This window comes from Scyliorhinus canicula, chromosome 3, assembly GCF_902713615.1.
Source record: "Scyliorhinus canicula chromosome 3, sScyCan1.1, whole genome shotgun sequence".
In the NCBI taxonomy this organism is placed as follows: Eukaryota; Metazoa; Chordata; class Chondrichthyes; order Carcharhiniformes; family Scyliorhinidae; genus Scyliorhinus; species Scyliorhinus canicula.
The window spans coordinates 26,221,881-26,246,899 of NC_052148.1; the positions used below are offsets into that span (position 1 = coordinate 26,221,881).

Below are 25,019 nucleotides of genomic sequence, written 5' to 3' on the forward strand. Positions count from 1 at the left end.
GGCAACCACATAAATAGGGGGCTGGATTCTCCGACCCACCACACCAAAATCGTGATCTGCGCGGGGGGCAGAATGGGCGTTGCCGCTGAAATCCGGCACGATGCCGCTCATGCAATTCTCCGATCCGCGGAGAATTGCCACGATTCGTGCGCACGGTCTATGCCGCGCGGGTAGGGGGCCATTGACAGAGGGCTCCGTGGCAATTCTCCTGGTGTAACTGACCGAGTTTCCGCCAGCATGGGTCTCACCTGTCGAGAACTCGTCCGCAGCCGCCCTAGTGGGGGGGGGGGGGGGGAATCCTTCACCAAGGGAGCTTCATGGACGGCCGGGGCAGCGATCGGGCGGCAGCGATCCGCGGGTGTGCGCGATCTCGGGGGGGGGGAACCTCCATTACTGGTACTGCTTCCTTTCTCAAGGAAAGTCCAGAGTGAAACGCCTGTGTTTCGATGCCAGCGTGGGGACATAGCCCCATTATTGGAGAATCCCGCCGCCTCAGTCATTTGTTTACTGTGCAAACCTGATGCTGAAACAAGACACATCAAAGCTATCCTCTGGGATAATGGCTACCCTGATGAGATGATTACTCACTGTATCATTCAAACTTATCAATGGGCCAAAGGCCACCATCTTTGGTCTTGAAATGTGCCCAGCCTTCCTCAGGTTACTGGAGCGATAAGGTATCTCGAAAAGGTGGAGCTAGTTGTTTCATGTTGTTACTTATGCAGTAGCAACACGAGTGGAATTCTCCACTAAAAATGATCCTGCCTTCAAGCCAAACAGACGTTCTGCCTGTCACATTAATGAGTATTTCAGTATATAAACCTTACGTCCCAATGACTGGTGAATCACATCAGACAGCACAACTCTTTGGCTGTTTGTGACAGGCAAAGTAGTGATTGTACCCAACCAGCCCATGCTTGCAAATCTCAAAACATAGGTCTGGATTCTCCGATTCTGCGGCTATATCCGGAGGATGCGGCTGGTCTTACGACCAAAACGTCAGCGGCACCCCTGCACCCCGTGGCGTAAAAGGGGATTCTCCGGCCAATCGCTGAACGCGATTTCGGCATCGGACAATCCTGCCCATAATGGCCAGTATTAGATGTGATTCAGCAATTGGACAAAACTTGCTGAACAATCCTGATTATGTTAAGAATTACACTGACAATTAATTTACCATCAGTTAGATTTGCCGCGTGGCTCACTTACGGGTTCTAGAAGCGACATATATTCACCTACAAGATCCCTGTTCTTTGCAGACAGAAGGATCATATCCACATATTGTACCTGTTTCAACCATACAAAAGCCTACGGTTAGCCATTTCCTGCTTCATGCCTCATGGTCGTGCCTTAATCAACCAGAGTCACCTGCCTGGTTTGAATTTTAACAAAAGCTTGGCAGTTAACTGATCCCTGGTGCATTCTCTGTGACAATACCTCTTCCATTTGTCAGTCAATCAGCACTCTCTTCTCATGCAGTATAAATTGTTGTTTCCTTTGTAGCTGGGAATTCTGTTCTGATGAGTGTAAGATTAAAAGCTTCAACACATGTGTCTTTTTTTTAAAGCAATACTCTAGTTCTGTACTACCAAACTGCGATATATATTAAAGATTTGGGTAAAGGATTGAGAGTTATATATCCAAATTTTCAGATAATGCTAAGTCCAGAGGCACAGTGAAGAATCAGAGTAAGAAGGTACAAAGGTATAATAAATATACCGAGCAAGCGGAACTTTGTTAATCCTATTTACGGTAGCATGGTGGTTAGCATAAATGCTTCACAGCTCCAGGGTCCCAGGTTCGATTCCCGGCTGGGTCACTGTCTGTGCGGAGTCTGCACCTCCTCCCCGTGTGTGCGTGGGTTTCCTCCGGGTGCTCCGGTTTCCTCCCACAGTCCAAAGATGTGTGGGTTAGGTGGATTGGCCATACTAAATTGCCCGTAGTGTCCTAAAAAAAAAGTAAGGTTAAGGGGGGGTTGTTGGGTTACGGGTATAGGGTGGATGCATGGGTTTGAGTAGGGTGATCATTGCTCGGTACAATATCGAGGGCCGAAGGGCCTGTTCTGTGCTGTACTGTTCTATGTTCTATTTGATCATAGCCCATTGTGGCAATTTATGCCCTAGGTTTGCCAGTTATGTTGACAGTACTTGGTATAAGAACATAAGAACTAGGAGCAGGAGTAGGCTATCTGGCCCCTCGAGCCTGCTCCGCCATTCAATTAGATCATGGCTGATCTTTTGTGGACTCAGCTCCACTTTCCGGCCCGAACACCATACCCTTAATCCCTTTATTCTTCAAAAAACTATCTATCTTTACCTTAAAAGCATGTAATGAAGGAGCCTCAACTGCTTCACTGGGCAAGGAATTCCAAAGATTCACAACCCTTTGGGTGAAGAAGTTCCTCCTAAACTCAGTCCTAAATCTACTTCCCCTTATTTTGAGGCTATGTCCCCTAGTTCTGCTGTCATCCGCCAGTGGAAACAACCTGCCCGCATCTATCCTATCTATTCCCTTCATAATTTTAAATGTTTCTATAAGATCCCCCCTCATCCTTCTAAATTCCAACGAGTACAGTCCCAGTCTACTCAACCTCTCCTCATAATCCAACCCCTTCAGCTCTGGGATTAACCTAGTGAATCTCCTCTGCACACCCTCCAGCGCCAGTACGTCCTTTCTCAAGTAAGGAGACCAAAACTGAACACAATACTTCAGGTGTGGCCGCACTAACACCTTATACAATTGCAACATAACCTTCCTAGTCTTAAACTCCATCCCTCTAGCAATGAAGGACAAAATTCCATTTGCCTTCTTAATCACCTGTTGCACTTGTAAACCAACCTTCTGTGACTCATGCACTAGCACACCCAAGTCTCTCTGAACAGCGGCATGCTTTAATATGTTATCGTTTAAATAATAATCCCGTTTGCTGTTATTCCTACCAAAATGGATAACCTCACATTTGTCAACATTGTATTCCATCTGCCAGACCCGAGCCTATTCACTTAACCTATCCAAATCCCTCTGCAGACTTCCAATATCCTCTGCACTTTTCGCTTTACCACTCATCTTAGTGTCATCTGCAAATTTTTTGTACTACAAATCAAACCAGTACCTGTCTCTTTGATCATCATTCTGATCCATATTTTATTATTTTTCTGTTTTCCTATCAGGTTTTTTTCCTTTTTGTCAAAGAAATAAAGCGGTGAGGTGCAAAGAAATGCACTTTGATTAAAAATAACAGATACATTGGGATATTTTCTGAAGGGTGACAGATTATTAGTAACAATGGAAGAAAAATGGGATTTGGTAAACATTACTAGACACCTAAACTAATCAGGAAAGGTTAATGAAATGTTGGAATGTTGGCCTTATCGCGAGGGATCAGTATCCAAAAATGAGGGTCTGGTGTTACCATCCACCTGCTATCCTTGTCTTTCCGGCAGGCTCAAGGCAGTGTTTCAAGGAAGCAAATTAACACTAACTTCTCAAGGTCAATTACGAATGAGCAATATATGTGAGCCTTGCCAGCAATATTAAAGTTGCCACAGTCCCAGATGACCATAGGCTGCTTTGCCCTATGAGGGGGAGAGCTGACTGTTGGTGATTTAACCCGAGGATCACCACAGTTCAGGCTAGGGGCAAGGTTGTGAAAGCGGGGCCCTCATGAATAACCTCGTCGGTACAAGAATTGAACCCGCGCTGTTTGCCTTGCTCTGGATCACAAGTTAGCTGTCCGGCCAACTGAGCTAAACCAGGATCAGACAAGGGTTTAAAAAGTTGCTTACACCTCTGAGACAAGAAATTGCTCCTCATCTCTGTTTTAAATGGGTGACCCCTTACTCTGAGATGTCCTAGACTCTCCCAAAAAGGGGAAACAACCTCTCATCATTTATCCTGAGAATTGTCTACGTCTCAGTAAGGTCGCCTTTCATTCTAAGCTTCAGTGAGTACAGGCCCGACCTATTCAACCTCTTCTCCTTCAGAAAATCCCTCCATACCCGGCATCAACCTCATGAACCTTTTCTGGATGGCCTCCAATGCCAGACTTTTTATCGGTAACAGTGATTTTGATCAATTTGCACAGCAATACTTAATTAGGATAATGTTATCACACAGAATTTCAGAGAAACAAAGCTGACAGCTTGAAAAAAATAATCAAAAATGACTGGAACGCACGGCAGAAAAGTCACTTAGTGAACCTGGAACATCAATCAACCTTTTCTCTGCCTGCAGCTGCTGGATTTTATCACCTAAATCTGGCATCTTTAAATTTCAATTTTCAAATATTTTATCAATCTTTATAGAATCGCCGCAAATTCCCTCGTAGAAGGGAATAATTAAAGTTCTTTGATGGAAGGTCAAAGAAAACCAGCAGAAAATTGAATCAGTCAGCACATTTTGAGGCAATTTAAAACAATGGTTTCTGAGGAACACTTGACAAATGCCATTTTCCGAATAACTTTCCCTCCATAAAGGATGAGGCAAGACTTAAGATGCATAGGATGGGGAAGGAAACTGCAGGGGATGGGCACAATTGTAATGTGGAGCTCGCCCAAGGAACAGCTACTGCGTGTCCTTGATAAGTATCTACCTGTCAGGCAGGGAGGAAGTGGTCGAGCGAGGGAACCGTGGTTTACTAAAGTAGTTGAATCACTTGTCAAGAGGAAGAAGGAGGCTTATGTAAAGATGAGACGTGATGAGGAAGAAGGAGGCTTATGTAAAGATGAGACGTGAAGGTTCAGTTAGGGCGCTCAAGAGTTACAAGTTAGCTAGGAAGGACCTAAAGAGAGAGCTAAGAAGAGCCAGGAGGGGACATGAGAAGACTTTGGCAGGTAGGATCAAGGATAACCCCAAAGCTTTCTATAGGAATAATTTGATTAGGGATAGTCAACACGGTTTTGTGAAGGGTAGGTCGTGCCTCACAAACCTTATTGAGTTTTTTGAGAAGGTGAGTAAACAGGTAGACGAGGGTAGAGTAGTTGATGGATTTCAGTAAAGCATTTGATAAGGTTCCCCACGGTAAGCTATTGCAGAAAATACAGAGGCATGGGATTCAGGGTGATTTAGCAGTTTGGATCAGTAATTGGCTCGCTGTAAGAAGACAGAGGTTGATGGGTGGTGGTTGATGGGAAATGTTTAGCCTGGAGTTCAGTTACTAGTGGTGTACCACAAGGATCTGTTTTGGGGCCACTGCTGTTTGCCATTTTTATAAATGACCTGGAGGAGGGCGTAGAACAGGGGTGGGCAAATTTTTCCGTGCAAGGGCCACATTCAGAAATTTTTTTTTTTTTAATGACTTGGTGGGCCGCAGAAATACCTTTGGCGGGCCGCATGCGGCCCGCGGGCCGTAGTTTGCCCACCCCTGGCGTAGAAGGATGGGTGAGTAAATTTGCAGATTACACTAAAATCGATGGAGTTGTGGACAGTGCGGAAGGATGTTGCAGGTTACAGAGGGACTTAGATAAGCTGCAGAGCTGGGCTGAGAGGTGGCAAATGGAGTTGAATGCAGAAAAGTGTGAGGTGATTAATTTTGGAAGGAGTAACAGGAAGACAGAGTATTGGGCTAATGGTAAGATTTTTGGTAGTGTGGATGAGCAGAGAGATCTCGGTGTCCATGTACATAGATCCCTGAAAGTTGCCACCCAGGTTGATAGGGTTGTTAAGAAGGCGTACAGTGTGTTAGCTTTTATTGGCAGAGGAATTGAGTTTCGGAGCCATGAGGTCACGTCGCAGCTGTACAAAACTCTGGTGCGGCCGCATTTGGAGTATTGGGTGCAGTTCTGGTCGCCGCATTATAGGAAGGATGTGGAAGCATTGGAAAGGGTGCAGAGGAGATTTACCAGGATGTTGCCTGGAATGGAGGGAAGATCTTATGAGGAAAGGCTGAGGGACTTAAGGCTGTTTTCATTAGAGAGAAGAAGGTTAAGAGGTGACTTAATTGAGGCATACAAGATGATCAGAGGATTAGATAGGGTGGACAGTAAGAGCCTTTTTCCTCGGATGATGATGGCTAGCATGAGGGGATATAGCTTTAAATTGAGGGGAGATAGATATAGGACAGATGTTCAAGGTAGGTTCTTCACACAGAGAGTAGTAAGGGCGTGAAATGCCCTGCCTGCAACAGTAGTGGACTCGCCAACATTAAGGGCATTTAAATGGTCATTGGATAAACATATGGATGATAGGGGAATAGTGTAGATGGGCTTTAGAGTGGTTTCACAGGTCGGTGCAACATTGAGGGCCGAAGGGCCTGTACTGCACTGTAAAAAAAATTTAAGCAATGTTATTCTGCAACTGACTTGAGCTTTTGTTTTGAGTGGGTGGACCCTACTCACTGTCTGTACGATGGGCATCAGTTTTGGGGTGGGCGGGAAAGCAGTGGACTAGCTACCCAACATGTTTTACACATCCACCCTTGCCGAAAACACAGCCCATAGTGGGCCCATAAAATCCAGCCCATACCTTCCTCACTCTTCTCCTTGCTTACCTTTCTGTTCCACCTACAATCTATCAATCCTCAAAAGCTAGGTTGACAGCACCTAATCGTTACTTTTTGATCTTCAACAGGATTCTACGATTTTGAGGCTATGTCCGGAAGAAGCGTCTAGTTTTATGACGAAAAAAATCGGCGAGGCCCAGCACCAACCCACCGACTGGTGAGGAGCTAGCAGTCGCGCCACATAAAACACACGGCATTCCCGAAATAAACGGTGGGAGAAATGCCGGGTCCGTGGCTGCGCATGTGAATGGAGACGACCGTCAGCTGTTGCGGCGTATAACATGGCACAGGCCGCGCGCCTGATAGATAGTGCTACCTGCCAGATAGTGCCACCCAGGACACCCCCGGGCCATCCCCCACCAGTCCCCCGAGCCCTCACCGAAGGTCACCCCCCCGGCCAGCGGCACAGCTCCTCCCGACTGTGGCACTGCTGGGCAGCCGCCACGCCGGGTTCATAAGAGCTGAGAGCACAAGTAAACTGCGCCATTGGGAACTCAGCCCACTGGGGGCGGAGTATCGGGGAGGGCCTTGAGGCAACATACTGAGGCCGTCCCAACGGCGTGCGGCGTACCCCTCGATGATGCCATTTTGGAGGGGGCGGAGCACCCAAACACAGACGCTGCCCCCGATTCGATTGTAAACAGGGATTCTTCGCACAATCGCCGATTACAATATCGGCGTTGAGCAATGGAGAATCCAACCCTTTATCTTTTCTGCCCTACATTATCACCTTTTGGCTGTGTGCCTTAATTAAATTTTTTAAAATTGGGATGCCACGGTTGACCCGGTTCTACCCTGACTCACTCTGATGCTTTGCCTCTATTTTTTTTTTTTCTTTTTTTAAATATAAATTTAGAGTACCGAATTCATTTTTTCCAATTAAGGGGCAATTTAACGTGGCCAATCCACCTAGCCTGCACATAGAACATAGAACGATACAGCGCAGTACAGGCCCTTCGGCCCTCGATGTTGCACCGACATGGAAAAAAAAAACTAAAGCCCATCTAACCTACACTATGCCCACATCTTTGGGTTGTGGGGGCGAAACCCACGCAGACACAGGGAGAATGTGCAAACTCCTCACAGACAGTGACCCAGGGCCGGGATTCGAACCCAGGTCCTCAGCGCCGTAGGCAGCAATGCTAACCACTGTGCCACCGTGCTGCCCTGCTTTGCCTCTATTGAATGTAAGAAAAATAATAATTTTTTAAGTTCCGTATCTTTTACAGTTGCACATCTATTGAAAGGAAACATTCAGGGGGTGAAATTGGTCTTGGTGCGTAGCGGTGTAATATAGTCCAGAGAGCACAAATGGCCAACTCAACTTTACATCCACACCCGACTCTCCATAGCCTCAGTGCAAACAAATGACTGTCCAAGTACAGTTTCACCTCCTCGGTGCTGTTTTAAAACTTGCCAGAAATGTTCTTGGGGTCAATAATAACATCCTGACACAGGGTAGAAGACAAAGACGATGAAAAAGAAAATCCCGTGTAAAGAGGAGATGGCCGATGCGAGGAGGGGATATGGTGATTGGCACAGAAAAATGTGACAGAAGCTGATTCTGAAGGTATTCTGCCTCAAAATTAAATATCTTAAATTTCCCTTTGATTTATCACCGGCCAAATAATTGTGAAACATTTGGAACTGAATATGGGGAGATAAGCGAGGAATAATAATTTATTTTACGTTAAAATACTATTAAAACATTTTCAAATACGGGATGGAGTGTGTAGGGAAAAAAGACTAATTGAAACAACCTTAACAACGAGAACTTTAATGCATAAGTACAATACAGCGGATGCTGGAAGTCAGAATAATTTCTATAATAATAAAATAAATATATCTATCAACTCTGCGGATGAATCAACACCACATTGACTGCAGTGGCTCATCACCAACTTCTCAATGCCAATTAGGAATGGGCAGTAAACGCTGGCCTTGCCAGGAGCGCCTTTTTTAAAAAAGAGGGTTAATAATAGCTAAACTACATTAAACTGCAAGCTGAAAAACAGGAATAAAAAGGAACGTTAACAGACTTTGCCTGACAAGGGCAGCTGGTAACCAAGGACAAATCTTGGGTTGCTATGGGATGAGCAGAATAGAGTAGCGCAGTCATGAGATAGGACACCATTAAAATGCAACAAGTGAGATGCATTAACCATGAACCAGCCATGAACATGGGCTATAGGCTCGCCTGAGGGAACCAATCAATCAACGAGAAAGAAGAGAGAGCTTTTAATAAGTACAAGGGGAGCAAATTGGGGCAGCACCGTAGCACGGTGGTAAGCACAGTTGCTTCACAGCTCCAGGGACCCAGGTTCGATAACCGGCTTGGGTCACTGTCCGTGCGGAGTCTGCACATTCTCCCCGTGTGTGCGTGGGTTTCCTCCCACAGTCCAAAGATGTGCGGGCTAGGTGGATTGGCCATGCTAAATTGTCCTTAGTGTCCAAAAAGATTAAGTGGGGGTTACTGGGTTACGGGATAGGGTAGAGACTCTAGAGTAGGGTGCTCTTTGTAAGGGCCAGTGCAGACTCGATGGGCCGAATGGTATCCTTTTGCACTGTAAATTCTCCGATAGGTATGAGTGGAGTACAGAAAGTGTAGCTTGGAGCTTAAGAAAGCAATTAGGAGAGCAAAGAGGGGCTATGAGAAATCTCTAGCCGGTAAAAGTAGGGAAAATCCCAAGTTATTCTATAAATATATCAATGGGAAGAGCATAACTCGGGAAAATGTAGGGCCCATTAGGGACCATGGGGAGAATCTGTGGGTGCAGCCAGAGGATATTGGTAGGGTGTTAAATTAATATTTCACATCTGTCTTCACCCAATAGATTGAGGAGGCAGATACGGAACTCGGGGAGAGAGACTGTGAGCTTATTGAGCAAATTGTCATAGGGAGGGACAAGGTATTGGAGGTGGTGGCAGGCTTAAAAGTGGAGACATTTCCAGGTGGGGACAAATTGTGTCACAGGTTGTTGTGGGAGGCAAGGGAGGAGATTGCAGGATCCTCATCCAAATTTTTAATTCTTCTCTGACCCCGGGAGAGGTGCCAGTGGATTGGAGAACTGCAAATGTGGTCCCACTATTTAAGAAAGGCTGTCGGGATAAGCCAGGGAACTACAGGCCAGTGAGTCTCACGTCAGTGGTGGGGAAACTAATGGACACAATTTTGAAGGAGAGACTATCTCCACTTGGAGAGACAAGGTTTGATCAGGAATGGTCAGCATGGCTTTGTCAGGGGAGGTCATGCCTAACAAATGTGATTGAATTTTTTGAGCACATGACAAAGTGTGTAGATGAGGGTAGTGCAGTTGATGCCGTTTACATGGATTTCAGCAAAGCATTTGACAAGGTTGCACATGGGAGACTTCTAAAGAAGGCAAATGCACATGAAATACAGGGGAAGTTGGAGTCAAAACTGGCTGAGCTGTAGGAAACAGAGGATGATGACAGATGGCTGCTTTAGTGACCGGAAGCCAGTGTCCAGTGGTGTACCACAGAGATCTGTGCTGGATCCCATATTATTCGGTATTTATATGAATGACTCAGATGGGGGTTGGATCAGTAAACTTGCGGATGACACAAAGATAGGCCAGGTGGTTAGCAATGAGGCTGAGAGTCTTGGGTTACGGAAGATGTTGATGGGATGCTCCAATGGACAGAAAAGTGACAGATGGAATTTAATCCTGAAAAGTGTGGGGTGTTACACTTTGGAAGGAGCAGTGTGATACGGAAATATTCAATGAATGGCACCACACTGGGAAGTCCTGAGGAACAAAGAGACCTTGATGTGTTTGTAAATAGATCTCTGAAGGCAGATGGGCAGGTTAATAGGGTGGTGAAAAAGGCATTTTGTACACTTGCCCTTATCAATTGAGGCATAGATTACAAAAGCAGGAAGATCATGTTGGAGTTGTATAGAACTTTGGTGAGGCCACAGCTGGAGGACCGTGTGCAATTCTGGTCGCCACATTATAGGAAGGATGTGATTACACTGGAAGGGGTGCAGAGGCATTTCACCAGGATGTTGCCTAGGATGGAACATTTTAGTTATGAAGAAAGGTTGGATAGGCTTAGATTGTTTACACTGGAGCAGAGAAGACTGTGGGGTGACCTGATTGAGGTGTACAAGATAATCAGGGTGTATAGGGAACAGCTGTTCCCCTTAGTTGAAGGGTCGGTTATGAGTGGACACAAGTTCAAGGTGAGAGGCGGGAGATTCATTGGGGATTTGGGCAAAACCTTTTTACCCAGAGGGTGGTGACGATCTGGAATACACTGCCTGGGAGGGTGGTAGGGGCGGGTTGCCTCACATCCTTTAAAAAGTACCTGGATGAGCACTTGGCTCATAATAACATTCGAGGCTATGGGTCAAGTGCTGGCAAATGGGATTAGGATTGGCAGATCAGGTGCCTTTCATGAGGGGGTGCAGACTCGATGGGTCAAAGGGCCTTTTGTGCACTATATTTTTCTCTGATTCTGTAATATGTGCATTTGGGAATGACAAAGAAATATGTGTGGAACAGTGGCACAGTGGTTAGCACTGCTGCCTCACAGTGACAGGGACCCGAGTTCGATTTCAGCCGTGGGTCATTGTGTGGAGTTTGCCCTTCCTCCCCGTGTCTGCGTGGTCTTACTGCGGGTGCTCTGGGTTCCTCCCACAGTCCAAAGAAGTACAAATTAGGTGGATTGCGAATACTAAATTGCCCCTCAGTAACTGCAAAATGCACAGATTAGGTGGGGTTATGGGGATAGGGTGGGGGAAGTGGGCCTAGATAGGCTGCTCTTTTAATGGGTTTGTGCAGACTCAATGAGCTGAATGGCCTCCTTCTGTCCCATAGGAATTCTATCAGTCTGTGCTGAGCACAAAGGATCTAAGAATTAATACAATATCTAGATTTTTCACTGCAGTCGGCTAGGACTGATAAGTCCTAAACTAATGGGAAGACATTGAAGCAGGCAACAGACTTTGAGTGAGCATTGGGTTGGCCACTAGACTCTTGGAGACTAGTTGTGATTCTGATTTAACTCTTTATTAGTAGTAAAATAAAGATAATGGGCTGGTTCTCCATCAGTGGAATCCTCCACTTTGCCAGCAGCGCACTCACGCCCGCGGATTTCCCGATGGCATGGGTGTACCCACAATGGGAAACCCTGTTGGCTGGCTGCCGGGACAGAGAATCCTGCTGCCAGCAGGGGTACTCCTTACCAGAAAACGGGTGCGGCGGAACAGAGAATCCTGCCCAATGTCTGTTGGAGACAGCGTTTCTCTGAAGGCTGAGTCAAATCCACAAACTCCACTCTAACACCCAGTATGACAGTTGTCACACTAGTGATCCCAATAAGTCACACCAGTGATGCCACAGAGGATGGGATCGGGGAGGGCATGGTAGCTGACACTACACAGGTTAAGACAATAAGTAAATTTTTTTGACAGTTTTCGCCAAAGTGGCCAGCCCCTCAAGAATGAGTAAAGCTTTTTCTCCCTACAATCTTTAATCATTATTGACCCTCACTGCAAACTTGTCCTCTTGGACTAACTAAAGTTCATTGGTTTTCCTCTCTGGAACACCTTTCGAACCTGATCACGTCACACTGCGGGGCAGGCCTGAAGGGCCTATCTCCAAATCCTGTTTTCCTTTCCACAGCGTCACTTTCATCGCGGACTGCCAGAATATGTCCATCCAGAGTTGGCAACCCTATCCATGCCTATCATTGTCTGAAGAAGCCTAGAAAGCTAGTCAGATGTCCGGGCCACTAAGGATGGCAGATAATTGTGGATGTACTGGCGGCACGTACATTTTGAGAACAGATTTAGTTAAAAATTAAAAATTCTGCATTGCTTTCTTACTATTCCACTATACTCTTGACACGGTGGCTCACAGCTTATTTGAATAATGCAGGCATCAAGTTGAATGATGTGGGTGGGCAGTGAAATGCGTTGATAGGTTCTAAGTAGATGGCTGGCAGATCAAACTGACTCTTACTGACTCATTCCTGGGGCCGAAGTACGGTATGGGTGCACTGTCACTAGGCTACTATTTCTTTTATATTTCTGCGCAGTTGAACAAATCTAAAAGCCAGGTGCATTCAATGGAAAGGAGATTCAAATGGGTTGAGAATTCACAGACTGATGCGAGGAACTTACCCTGAGTTTGGCATGGCAAGGGTTTTTTGATCAGTCATTGTAGTTACAGAGGAATCTCTGAACCCATGAATGAATACCAATTTCACCAACCTTCCTAAAAGTTATATCAGCTGAATCAAGCACAAAGAAAATAGCTCATCACGCCGTGCAGGTGGTCACAGAAAGTGAACTTAGGAATTTGGCGAGGAAGAGAATTTAGTGCAGTGATGGAGGAGAAAGCAAGTAGGTAACATAACAAGCAAGCGGATAAAGGGGAACTTGTATACAAGGTATACTTGGATTTCCAAAAGGCGTTTGATACATTGCCACATGTATCTTTCAAAACTTGGGTAATTTAATAGCAATTGTATGGTTCTATTAATAGTAGTAATATTTACTTGCAATAGAAGAGTTTAATTGGGAGCTCATTATAAATTAATTGACTCTCACAGCTTCTTCTTCGCTGTTACCAGACTCCTAAACAACCCTCTTTTGGCCTGACCTGATTAATCCTACACTCCTGTATGCTTCACCCGATGCCGGTGTCTAGGTATTTATATTGTGTACCTTGTGTTGCCCTATTATGTTGCCTTATTATGTATTTTCTTTTCTTTCCATGTACTAAATGATCTGTTTGAGCTGCACGCAGAAAAATACTTTTCACTGTACTTCGGTACATGTGACAATAAACAAATCCAATCCAATTAAAGAAATTAGTTAATTAAAATATAATAAAAATAGCAGGGCAGGTGATGTGTTGCGTCTGTAGAATGTGGGAGCTCCTGGATGCCAGTGTGATCTAGGGCAAACACATTATAATAGGCTCCAGTGGCTTGAGGAGCTTTGGCTCCCAGTCATTGAGCTAGAGACCAACTGCAGACACTGTGATGGATCAGGAAGGGGGAATGTTGCAGGGACATTTTGTTCCAGGAGGCAGTCACATTCTTTAGATTAGGGTCTTCAGTGGCCATGGACAGGAGGGTATGACTGTGAGAGTGAAGCAGGCAAGGGGACGGAGAAGGTAGAAGTGGAGGAGCCTCAGCCCTTACAGTCGTCCAATAGTTGAGGTCCTTACAGCTTGTGAGGACAAAAGCAGGTGCTGCAGAGTGAATGAGCAAACCTAACCAAGGTACAGAAAGCCATGGTCTTTGTGAGTCCAGGTGGCTGTGTTGCCTACCCTTTAGGGTTCAGGACATCTGCTCAGGGATGGAGAGGAATTTGCAGTGGGAGGGGAGGATCCGGTTTTCATGATCTATGTAGGCATCAATGACATAGATAGGACTGTGAAAGAGTTTCTGATTAGGGATTGTGAGCAACTAGGGGTCAAATTAAAAAGCAGAATATCAAAGGTAATAATTCCTGGATTATTATCTGAGCCATGAGTAAATTGGCAAAGGGTAAACAAGTGAATATGTGGCTCAAAGATTTGTGTGGGAGAAGTGGGTTTTGATTCATGGCATATTGGCACCAGTACTAAGGAAAGGGGGAGATGTACCAGTCAAATTGTCTTCGCCTGAACCATGCTGGGATCTGTGTTCTGGTGAGTCAAATCACTTGAGAGGTGGAAAGGACTTTAAACTAAAAGATGGGGTGAGTGTGAGGTGGTGCGATCGTGTGAGAGGGGATGTAGTAAATCAGAGGGTAACAGCAAGTTGCTAAACCAGGGTAGCAATTTGGGTCCAAATAAAGAGGAGATGGCTAAGGGTATATGGTGGTGTAATGGCATCTGGGGGAATGGGATTCAAATCCCATGGGCAAATGGGCAGCACAGTAGCATTGTGGAGAGCACAATTGCTTCACAGCTCCAGCGTCCCAGGTTCGATTCCGGCTTGGGTCGCTGTCTGTGTGGAGTCTGCACATCCTCCCCGTGTGTGCGTGGGTTTCCTCCGGGTGCTCCAGTTTCCTCCCACAGTCCAAAGATATGCAGGTTAGGTGGATTGGCCATGGTAAATTGCCCTTAGTGTTGGGTGGGGTTACTGGGTTATGGGATAGGATGGAGGTGTTGACCTTGGGTAGGGTGCTCTTTCCAAGAGCCGGTGCAGACTCAATGGGCCGAATGGCCTCCTTCTGCACTGTAAATTCTATGAAAATCCTGCCATGGCAGCTGGGGGAATTAAATTCAATTAACAAAAAAAGTCTGGTACTGAAAGCTCATCTCAGTAATAGTGACCAGGAAGCGACTATCGATTGTCATAAAAATCATTGCCATCTTTCACTGGTTTGGCCTACGCGTATCTCCAGAGCCACAGTAATGTGAGTATTCTTAATGGAAAGGTTAAAGTTAAAGGTTCTCTCTGAATGCATGCAGCATTTGTAACAAAATGGATGAACTGCCAGCCAAGTTACAAGCAAATGTGTACAGAAACATATAAAAACAATAGGAGCTGGCAGAGGCCATTCGGCCCTTTGAACCTGCTCCACCATTCATTTTGATCATCCAACTCAATAGCCTGATCCCGTCTTCCCCCCATATCCTCTGATCCCCTTCATCCTAACTGCTATATCTAACTGCTTCTTGAAACCTTACAATGTTTTGGACTCAACTGCTTCCTGTGGTAATGAATTCCACAGGCTCACCACTCTCTGGGTGAATTAATTTCTCCTCATCTCTGTCCTAAATGGACTACCGCATCCTCAAACTGTGCCCCCTGGTTCTGCACACACCCACCATTGGTAACATCTTTCCTGCATCTACCCTGTCGAGTCCTGTTAGAATTTCATAGATTTCTATGAGATCCCCCTCATTCTTCTGAACTGCAGCAAATACAATCCTAACCAATTAAATCTCTCCTCGTATGTCAGTCCTGCCATCCCAGGAATCAGTCTGGGAAACCTTCGGTGAACTCCCTCTATCACTAGAACATCCTTCCTCAGATAAGGAGACCAAAACAGCACACAATATTCCAGGTGCGGCCTCACCAAGATTTATACCAATATGACCTGAAAGCCATCAAGGAATCATGGTTGTAGGGTGACCAAGGCTGGGATTAAATAATGAAGGATTTTTTACATTTTTGTAAGAGAGGAAGCTACAGAACGGTGGTGGAGTAGCTCTGTTAATTAAAGATGTCATTATTGCAGTAATACATTAGTACAAAGATGACCTTAGCTCAAACGATCAAGGTGTAGGAATCTGTTTGGGTGGGGATAAGAAATAGTAATAGTAATTGGTCACTTATGGGAGTAGTTTGTCGGGCCCCAAAGAGTAGTTTCACTGTAGGACAGAGAGTAAAGCAAGAAATAAACAGGGGGTGTAAGAAAGGTACTACAATAACCATTGGTGACTTTAATCTACATGTAGATAGAAGAAGCAGATTGGAAAAGGTAGCCTGGAAAATGGGATAACAGTATGCATGTGGGACAATTTCTTAGCGTAGTACATTCTTGAGCCAACCAGGGAGCAGGCTACCCTTGACCTGGTAATGAGCAATGAGTCAGGAGTAACCAATAACCTCACAGTAAATCAGAATCAGAACCTGTTTTCATGGTCAGTTTGAAGGGGTGATGTGTGGGTTTAAGAAGGGTATGAAGGCAGAGCTACCTAAAGTGAACTAGGAAAATTGTTAAAAAGATAGGATAGTGCAGATGAAGCGGCAGAACTTTATGGAGCTATTTAATAACTCTCGGCAAAGATTTACCCCAGTAAGAAAGAAAGACTCTTCTTGAAGGATGCATCATCTGTGGCCAAATAAGGAAGTTATGGATTTTATCAAATTGAAGGAAACGCTGCACAAATCTTCAAAGATTAGTGGAAGGTCAGAAGATCGGTTAGCAAAGAATGATGACAAAAAGAGAAAGTTGAGTATGAGAGAAGCTAGCAAGCAATATAAAAACAGAGTCAGAATTTCTACAAATATTTAAAAAGGAAAAGAGCAACTCAATGGTCCTCAAGAGAGTGGTTTGGACTTTCTGGTCCTATCCACCACAGGAATTGTCGCGATGGGACAGAAAATCTGATGGGCCAACAAAAGATCAGTTGACTTTGGGCAGGAATGTCCAGTTGTGTGGCAGGTGGGTCTTGAAAATATTGGCCAGTGAGTCTGGGGACTTGATCGTGGAAAACAAGGAAATGGCTGAGACATTGAATAAACATTTTGTGTCTGTCTTCACTGTCGAGGATGTGGGGTGGAATTTGACCTTTTTGAGGCAGTGTCACAGCAGACGGGGAAAAGCGGCGTTGAAGCCACCCACCCCATTGGCAGTTCAGGCCGTCATATTGTCAGCAACTAAGAGGGGGAAAAAAGCCAAGGGATGGGTTCCTGTGGGGAGGAGCATCCCGCTGAGGCCGCACTTATCTTAGTTTCCTGCACTGATGAGCTCAGCTCATCAGCGGCCTCTGGAGGCCCCAATGCCGCAACTCACTTGTTAGGGGATCGCCGAGCCCCTCTCACAAGGGCAGGCACCCCCCAGGCCCAATTCAGTGCCTGAATAACCTGGCACCTTGGCACTTCCATCCTGGCACCTGGACAGTGCCCCTTTTCGGCGGCAATTCAGCTGTTGGAATGGGCAGAGCGACAGAGTCGAGCGATGAGTGTTTAAACTAGCTGCTTCGCGGATTCGCGTCTTTCGGGCGGGAATTCAGCTGTTGAAGTGGGCGGAGCTACATAGTCGAGCGGTGAGTATTTAAATTAGCTGCTTCGCGGATTTGAGTCTTTTGGTCGGGAATTCAGCTGTTGGAGTCGGCGGAGCTACAGAGTCGAGTGATGAGTATTTAAATTAGCTGCTTCGCGGATTCGAGTCTTTTCGGCGGGAATTCAGCCGTTGGAGTGGGCGGAGCTACAGAGTCGAGCGGTGAGTACTTAAACTAGCTGTTTCGCTGCTTAAACAGCGGCCACAGGGTCTTTGGGGATAAATTTGAAGAGTGACACCACAGCAAAGCAGTGACCTGATTGGCTGGAAGGAAAGTGCTCCAATTAGCAGTAGCTGGGAGAAATGTAACTCTTTGTGTGTTGATAAGTATTGTGATTGGTAAGTAAAATCTTTTTTCCTTTCACTTATTCATTATTTGACATTATATTTGTAATCAGTTAAGGTAAAGTGCAAAAATGGCAGGTGATCCCAGACCCGTGTTATGGTCCTCATGCTCAATGTGGAAGTTCAGGGACGCGGCCGATGCCCCTGACACCTTCATGTGCGGGGAGTGTGTCCAGCTGCAGCACCTGTTAGACCGCATGTCGACTCTGGAGTTGCAGATGGACTCACTTTGGAGCATCCGCGATTCTGAGGAGGTCGTGGATAGCAGATCCAGTGAGTTGGTCACACCGCAGATTAGGATTGGTGAGGGAGACAGGGAATGGGTGACCAAAAGGCAGAGAAAGAGCAGGAAGGCAGTGCAGTTATCCCCTACGGTCATCTCCCTCCAAAACAGGTATACCATTTCGGATACTGTTGGGGGAGATGACTCATCAGGGGAAGGCAGTAGTAGCCAAGCTCATGGCACCATGGCTGGCTCTGCTGCACAGAAGGGCGGGAAAAAGACTGGCAGGGCTATAGTCATAGGAGATTCAATCGTAAGGGAAGTAGACAGGCGTTTCTGTGGTCGAAACCAAGACTCCCGAATGGAATGTTGCCTCCCGGGTGTACGGGTCAGGGATGTCTCAGATTGGCTGCAGGACATACTGAAGGGAGAGGGTGAACAGCCAGTTGTCGTGGTGCATATAGGCACCAACGATATAGGTAAAAAATGGGATGAGGTCCTACAATCAGAATTCAGGGAGTTAGGAGATAAGTTTAAAAAGTAGGACCTCAAAGGTAGTAATCTCAGGATTGCTACCAGTACCACGAGACAGTCAGAGTAGAAATTCAAGAATAGTCAGAATGAATACGTGGCTTGAGAGATGGTGCAGGAGGGAGGGGTTCAGATTTTTGGGACATTGGAACCAGTTCTGGGGGTGGTGGGACCATTACAAACCGGATGGTCTACACCTGGGCAGGACTGGAACCAATGTCCTAGGGGGAGGTTTTGCTAACACTGTTGAGGAGGTTTAAATTAACGTGGCAGGGGGATGGGAACAAAATTAGGAAGTTAGAGGTCAGTAAAGAGGCAGCAACTAAAGCCGGTAAGGCACGAGATAATAAACTCCATGTGACTAAGGGGCAGAGTAGACAGGGAAGAGATGATGAACGCAAAGGGATAGGTGGTCTGAGGTGCATTTGTTTTAATGCGAGAAGTGTAGCAGGTCAGGCAGATGAAGTTAGGGCTTGGATTAGTACCTGGGAATATGATGTTGTTGGTATTACTGAGACTTGGTTGAGGAAAGGGCAAGATTGGCAACTGAATATCCCAGGGTATAAATGCTTCAGGAGGGTTAGAGAGGGAGGTAAAAGGGGTGGAGGAGTTGCATTATTAGTCAGAGATAATATCACAGCTGTGATTAAGGAGGGCACGATGGAGGATTCGAGCACTGAGGCAATATGGGCAGAGCTAAGAAATAGGAAGTGTGCAGTAACATTGTTGGGACTTTACTACAGGCCTCCCAAAAGCGAGCGTGAAGTAGAGGTACAAATATGCAGACAGATTATAGAAAAATGTAGGAGCAATAGGGTGGTCGTGATGGGTGATTTTAACTTCCCCAACATTGAATGGGACTCATGTAATGTTGGAGGCATAGATGGAGCAGAATTTGTAAGGAGCATCCAGGAGAGTTTTTTAGAGCAGTATGTAAATAGTCCAACTCGAGAAGGGGCCATACTGGACCTGGTATTGGGGAATGATCCCAGCCAGATGGTTGAAGTTTCAGTCGGTGATTACTTTGGGAATAGCGATCACAATTCTGTAAGTTTTAGAATACTCATGGACAAAGGCGAGAGTGGTCCTGAAGGAAGAGTTCTAAATTGGGGAAAGGCTAAGTATAACAAAATTCGGCAGGAGCTAGGGAATGTGGATTGGGAGCAGCTGTTTAAGGGTAAATCCAATTTGAAATGTGGGAGTCTTTTAAGGAAAGGTTAATTAGAGTGCAGGACAGACATGTCCCTGTGAAAATGAGGGATAGAAATGGCAAGATTAGGGAACCATGGACGACGGGTGGAATTGTGAGATGAGCTCAGATGAAAAAGGAAGCATTCATGAGATCTAGGTGGCTTAAAACTGATGAAGCTTTGGAGGAATATCGGGAAAGTAGGACAAACCTCAAACGCGCAATAAAGAGGGCTAAAAGGGGTCATGAAATATCTTTGGCTAACAGGGTTAACGAAAACCCCAAAGCCTTTTATTCGTAAACAAGGAGCAAGAGGGCAACTAGAGAAAGGATTGGCCCACTCAAACACAAAAGAGGGAATTTATGTGTGGAGTCAGGTGAAATGGATGAAATACTTAATGAGTACTTTGCATCGGTATTCACCAGGGAGAGGGACATGATGGATGTTGAGGTTAGGGATGGATGTTTAAATACTCGAGGTCAAGTCGACATAAGAAAGGGGGAAGTTTTGGGTATTCTAAAAAGCATTAAGGTGGACAAGTCCCCAGGTCCGGATGGGACCTATCACAGGTTACTGAGGGAGGTGAGAGAGGAAATAGCTGGGGCCTTAACAGATATCTTTGCAGCATCCTTGAGCACGGGTGAGGTCCCAGAGGACTGGAGAATTGCTAATGTTGTCCCTTTGGTTAAGAAGGGTAGCAGGGATAATCCAGGGAATTATAGACCTGTGAGCTTGACGTCAGTGGTTGGCAAACTGTTGGAGAAGATACTGAGGGATAGGATCTATTCACATTTGGAAGAAAATAGACTTATCAGTGATAGGCAGCAAGGTGCTGTTGTGCTTTCTTGGTGGTAGCGTTGACGTGGGTGGACCAGGACAGATTTTTGGAGATGTGTACCCCTAGGAATTTGAAACTGCGAACTGATGTGTTGGGTACTCTGGATCCGTGGAGACTGCGTTTACCTCAGCAGTAACACATAGAGGCTACCAACACTTGAAATAGTACAACACTATTTTATTAAGCTAGAAACTGTTGAACATACTTTCACTGTGGGCTGACACTATGTTAGATTAAACTAAAGACCTATGCCTATCCTAACCAGTGTATGCACTCAGCACATGGTGAAGATTTGTGCTGCAAGCTGTGAGCTCCGTCCTTCTGAGAGGCTGCATCCCGAATGAGCAGGAAAACTGATGCCCTCTGTCTTTATAGTGTGTGCTCTAACTGGTGATTGGCTGTGGTGTTATGTGTGTTGATTGGTCTTGCTGTGTGTCAATCAGTGTGTGTGTCTGCACCATGATGTACTGGTGTATATTATGACACTAACAATCTCCACCGCCGGTGTTTTCCTGTGCAGCGCGCCATCGCCGGCAGCAGGAATGTCCGTTCCCGCAGCTAGCCAATGGGGTTTCCCATTGTGGCCACTCCACACCGTTGTAAAACCCGCGGGCGTGGGTGCGTTACCAGCGGGCCGGAGGAACCCACCGACGGAGAAATCCGCTGGTGTTCTCGCAATCTATGCCAGTGTTAATATCTCTTCATGCCAGTCTCTCAGTCAATGACAGGATCTCTCTCACATGGTGCTAGCACAATAAAAGCTTCTCACCTGATGAAGGAGCAATATACCTGTTGGATTGGGAGAGAGAATTAGTGTCTTGGCTCAGGTAGCTGGAGCTTGGGATGGTTTATATGAATGAGCTGGTGGTGGAAGTGCTGACAGGGAAGGGCGATCTGGAGCTGGGGGCCAAGTCGTAAGCGAAGAGATGCAAGTTCTGGAGCACGGCAGGTTCTTGTGATCATTGTGATCATTTCTCCCCGGCTCTTCTGAGGTTGCTGTCTCTCACGGTGCTGCAGGCAGCAGGAGTTCTCCTGGACTGACCCTCCCCCCACCCACCTACCCACCCCCCACAACTGGCCAGTTTGAATAAAAAGCAAGGCCCAAGATTGTTGGGGCCCAGCTCTGCTGAGGTGGCTTTCCCACTCATCAGCCTATCTCAGCTCTGACCACATCCCAAAATGTTGGACTGAGAGCCACTTGGATAAAAGAAACCAAAGGACTAGCGCAAGCCCAAGCCAAATATTGAGTGTCCATATGCTAGTCACACATGGTGGAGGGGTGGGTTACAGCCAAATCCTATCCTCTCTATCCGTGCAGAGGTCTTTTGATAGTGATGAAGAGTGTAAGCTCTGAATGACTTGTACCTGTGACTCACCAAGGGATGGTATTCACCTCCACCTCAAGCACCTCCAGACTGTCCCTCTCTGTCAGTACTGCCACCACATTCAGATGAGGCAAAACCAAAACACTGCACATGGTGAAATTATGAAATAAAAAAAGAAAATGCTGTTAATACTCAGCATCTTGGGCAGTATATGTAAAGAAAGATATGAGGAGGAATTTCTTCTTTTAGTGGGTTAGTGGAATTCTTTACCGCAAAGAGCTGTAGAGGCTGAGTCGTTAAGTTCAAGGCTGAGAGAGACAGATTTTTAATCAGTATGGGAAGTAAGGATTATGGGGATGAGGTGGAAAAGTGGAATTAAGGATTATCACACCACATCAGTCGTGATCTGATTAAATGGTGGAGCAGACTCGATGGGCTGAATGGCCTCCTTTGGCTCCTATGTCTCGTGGTCTTCAGAGAGGAGCAGAGGCAATCTTCTCGCAACAGCGCAGTAGAGGTATTCTCCTAGAAATCCTCCGGACAGATGTGCCAACCTCTGAACCTTACTGTCGGACAGGAAGTGAAGGCACCGGATTTGGATTCAATGAACCACTTTAAAAAGCAGCTGGATTGATGCGTGTAGAAGATTATAGTGAGTTCAAGATCACTGATTGATTTTCTTTTCCTGCAAGTGAAAGAATATCTACTAGTGTAAGGCAGTCCTAAATGGATAAGAAGTGGTTCTCACATTCCCAGTTGTTAATCTCCCCATTCGCTCTCAATTTCAATGAGTCAGCCAAGCACCATAATTTATCATAGTCAGGTGCAAATCCATTCAATTATACAGAGCATACAAGTGACAGGAGTAGAGAATTAAATGTCCAGTGACAATTCAGTCAGTGTTGACTTGAGATTTGAATTACCCAGCTAATTGATTAAGCACAGAAACAACCCGTCTGGCCCACACAAGCCTTTTCATACACTAATCCCTTTCTTTCTCATTTGCTTATGTAGCTGTCCGTTAAATGCACCTATACTATTCACTTCAATGGCTCCCTGTGGAAAGTGCATTCCGCATTCTAACATTTCTCTGGAAAAATAAGTATCTTCTGAATTGGATATATTAGTGACTATGACATTCATTATTCCTAGCTTTGGACTCCAACACAAGTATTTTTGCTACATCTACCTATTCAAAATCATAATTTTAAAGACAGCAATCTTGTCACCCTTCAGCCTACACTTTCCTTGAGAAAGAGACCCCCAGCATTTTGCCATGCTAAGTGCAATTCAAATTCAGAATATAATATGACGTAGTATGTTCCTTTAGGCAGCTGTAACCAACTATTAGTGTGTGCCATTGGCTAACCCAAGTGTCTCTCCTGTTCCAGTATTATTTATGAAGTAACGGGAATGTGGATGTTTGGCAGACAGTTCTGCAAAGTCTGGATCTCCTTCGATGTGATGTTCTGTACCGCCTCAATCGTCACCCTGTGCTTCATCAGCTTGGACCGCTACTGCTCAGTTGTCACCCCGTACAACTACCCAAAGAGGATGTCTCGCAAAAGGTCGGTGAAACTCTTTTACAGCTCGCTCAAGTGTTTGAGCGAGCAAATTTCCAGTGCAGTGCCTGTGATAATCAAAATCCTTTTTCCTTAGAAATAATAGTAATCAGCATGTTTCAGAAGTGCTGGCATTCTCCCATACTTACTTACAGGACATTGTGGGTGGCGATGTGTGCCAGCCTGATACCTTTGTAGACATTGCTTTGCGAAACAAATGCTGTTAATTGTAGCTACCTTTAATTGTTGTGGTTAAAGTTGTTACTTTTGTAAATTTGAAGACTGGGGTTTAGGCCCCAGGGTTGTGGAGAATGGGCTAGAATTACTGAGAGTTACCACGATCGGTCACATTTGGGAGCGCTGTGCTCCAGAATCCCCTCCCTAAATGTCTCAACCTCCCCATCGCCCCCTCCTCTTTTAAGCTACTCCTTAAGATGTCATTCCTCAACCAATCCTTTGGTCACCTGTCTGAATGTCCCCTCATGTGGCTTAGTATCAAATGGTCTTTGATAACACTCCTGTGAAGCACCTTGAGCTGCTTTGCTATTTCAAAGATGCGACATAGCTGAGTTGTTGTTAAGGTGGTCGTTGTTGACAGGTGCAGCAACTTTGTGGAGGGAGGGAAGCCCAGGGAATCCCCAAACGTAGAGATACAAACTGCCCTCGATCCCTTTCTGATCACATTGCTCACAAAATTCAGACCATTTAATTTCTTCCCTGAACTGAAAATACCTGTTAGATTGGACGTGTAATTGGGACGAGAATAAAACATGGGGTCTCAAAGATTGCAAAATTTTAAGCGCAAGTGAACCACGCATCATAACTCTTTGTCGACCTATTTTCCTGAGGTGCTTACAACTACAGATCCCCTCGCAGAGTGAATCGTCACTGACAGGGCTGGCTCTTCTCCCAGGTTACAAATGCAAGTCTCCTGCCGTTGCACTCTGTTTGAATCCCCTCCTCAAACTGCAGCCAGATTTTCAGATGCAGCAAAAAACAGCCATGTTTTTTCAGGCGGTCTCGTGAAAAATATTGAATGCCTTGTTTGAAAAATTAATCCTCACTGAGTCCTGTTCTGGGTTTTCTTTTTCTTGCACTGGATATCTGTCCAAATTAAATCACACTCAACATTAAAAGGGGCTTCCCAGATTGATGGTTCTATAACATGTTGACGTAGAAATTCCTTTCGGACAGTGAAGCAAAACCTGTCGGTGTTGGGCTGGTAGGCCGTTATACAGAGCATCACTTATTTAATTACCCTGACTGCACTGGAACTCAGTATATTGTGTTGTGTATTGTATATGTCAGTCCGATATCATCTATCTGAAGGGAATTCCTACTCCTCTATACCTGAAATACATTAATGACAGTTAAATGAGTGGAAACTTTAATTTTCAGAAATGAAGAAAGAAATGTATCAGGCCGGATTTTCCGTCCCTTCCTAGTGGCAGGATCTTCTGGTCTTACTGAAGTGTCCCCCCCGCCCCATCCCCCCTGTTGCTCGTTCTGGGTGAGTGTGCTTTACACTCAATTTGGCTCTGTTTCGTTCCTTAGCTCTAGAGTCGCCAGGTATCGTTAAGATACCGCCACAAGTTTCAAGTTCAAGTTCAGACCAATAACTCAATACACCAGTTAGTAAGTTCAAACAAGACACGTTTATTATAATACAGTTATCTACTAATTATGCATATAAAACTACAAGACTAGGCTAATCCTACCACTAACAGGCCAATACTTATCTGGATAA

The 25,019-nt window shown here is 45.5% G+C and overlaps 1 protein-coding gene across 1 annotated transcript in view; it reads left to right on the plus strand.

The window, feature by feature from the left end:
- Nucleotides 1–25,019, plus strand: part of LOC119963870 (octopamine receptor-like) — a 41,062-nt gene that overhangs the window by 11,370 nt on the left and 4,673 nt on the right. The window contains exon 2 of the mRNA XM_038793229.1: nucleotides 23,102–23,278. Coding sequence (XP_038649157.1) covers nucleotides 23,102–23,278 — 177 coding nt within the window. The remainder of the gene's footprint in view (nucleotides 1–23,101; nucleotides 23,279–25,019) is intronic.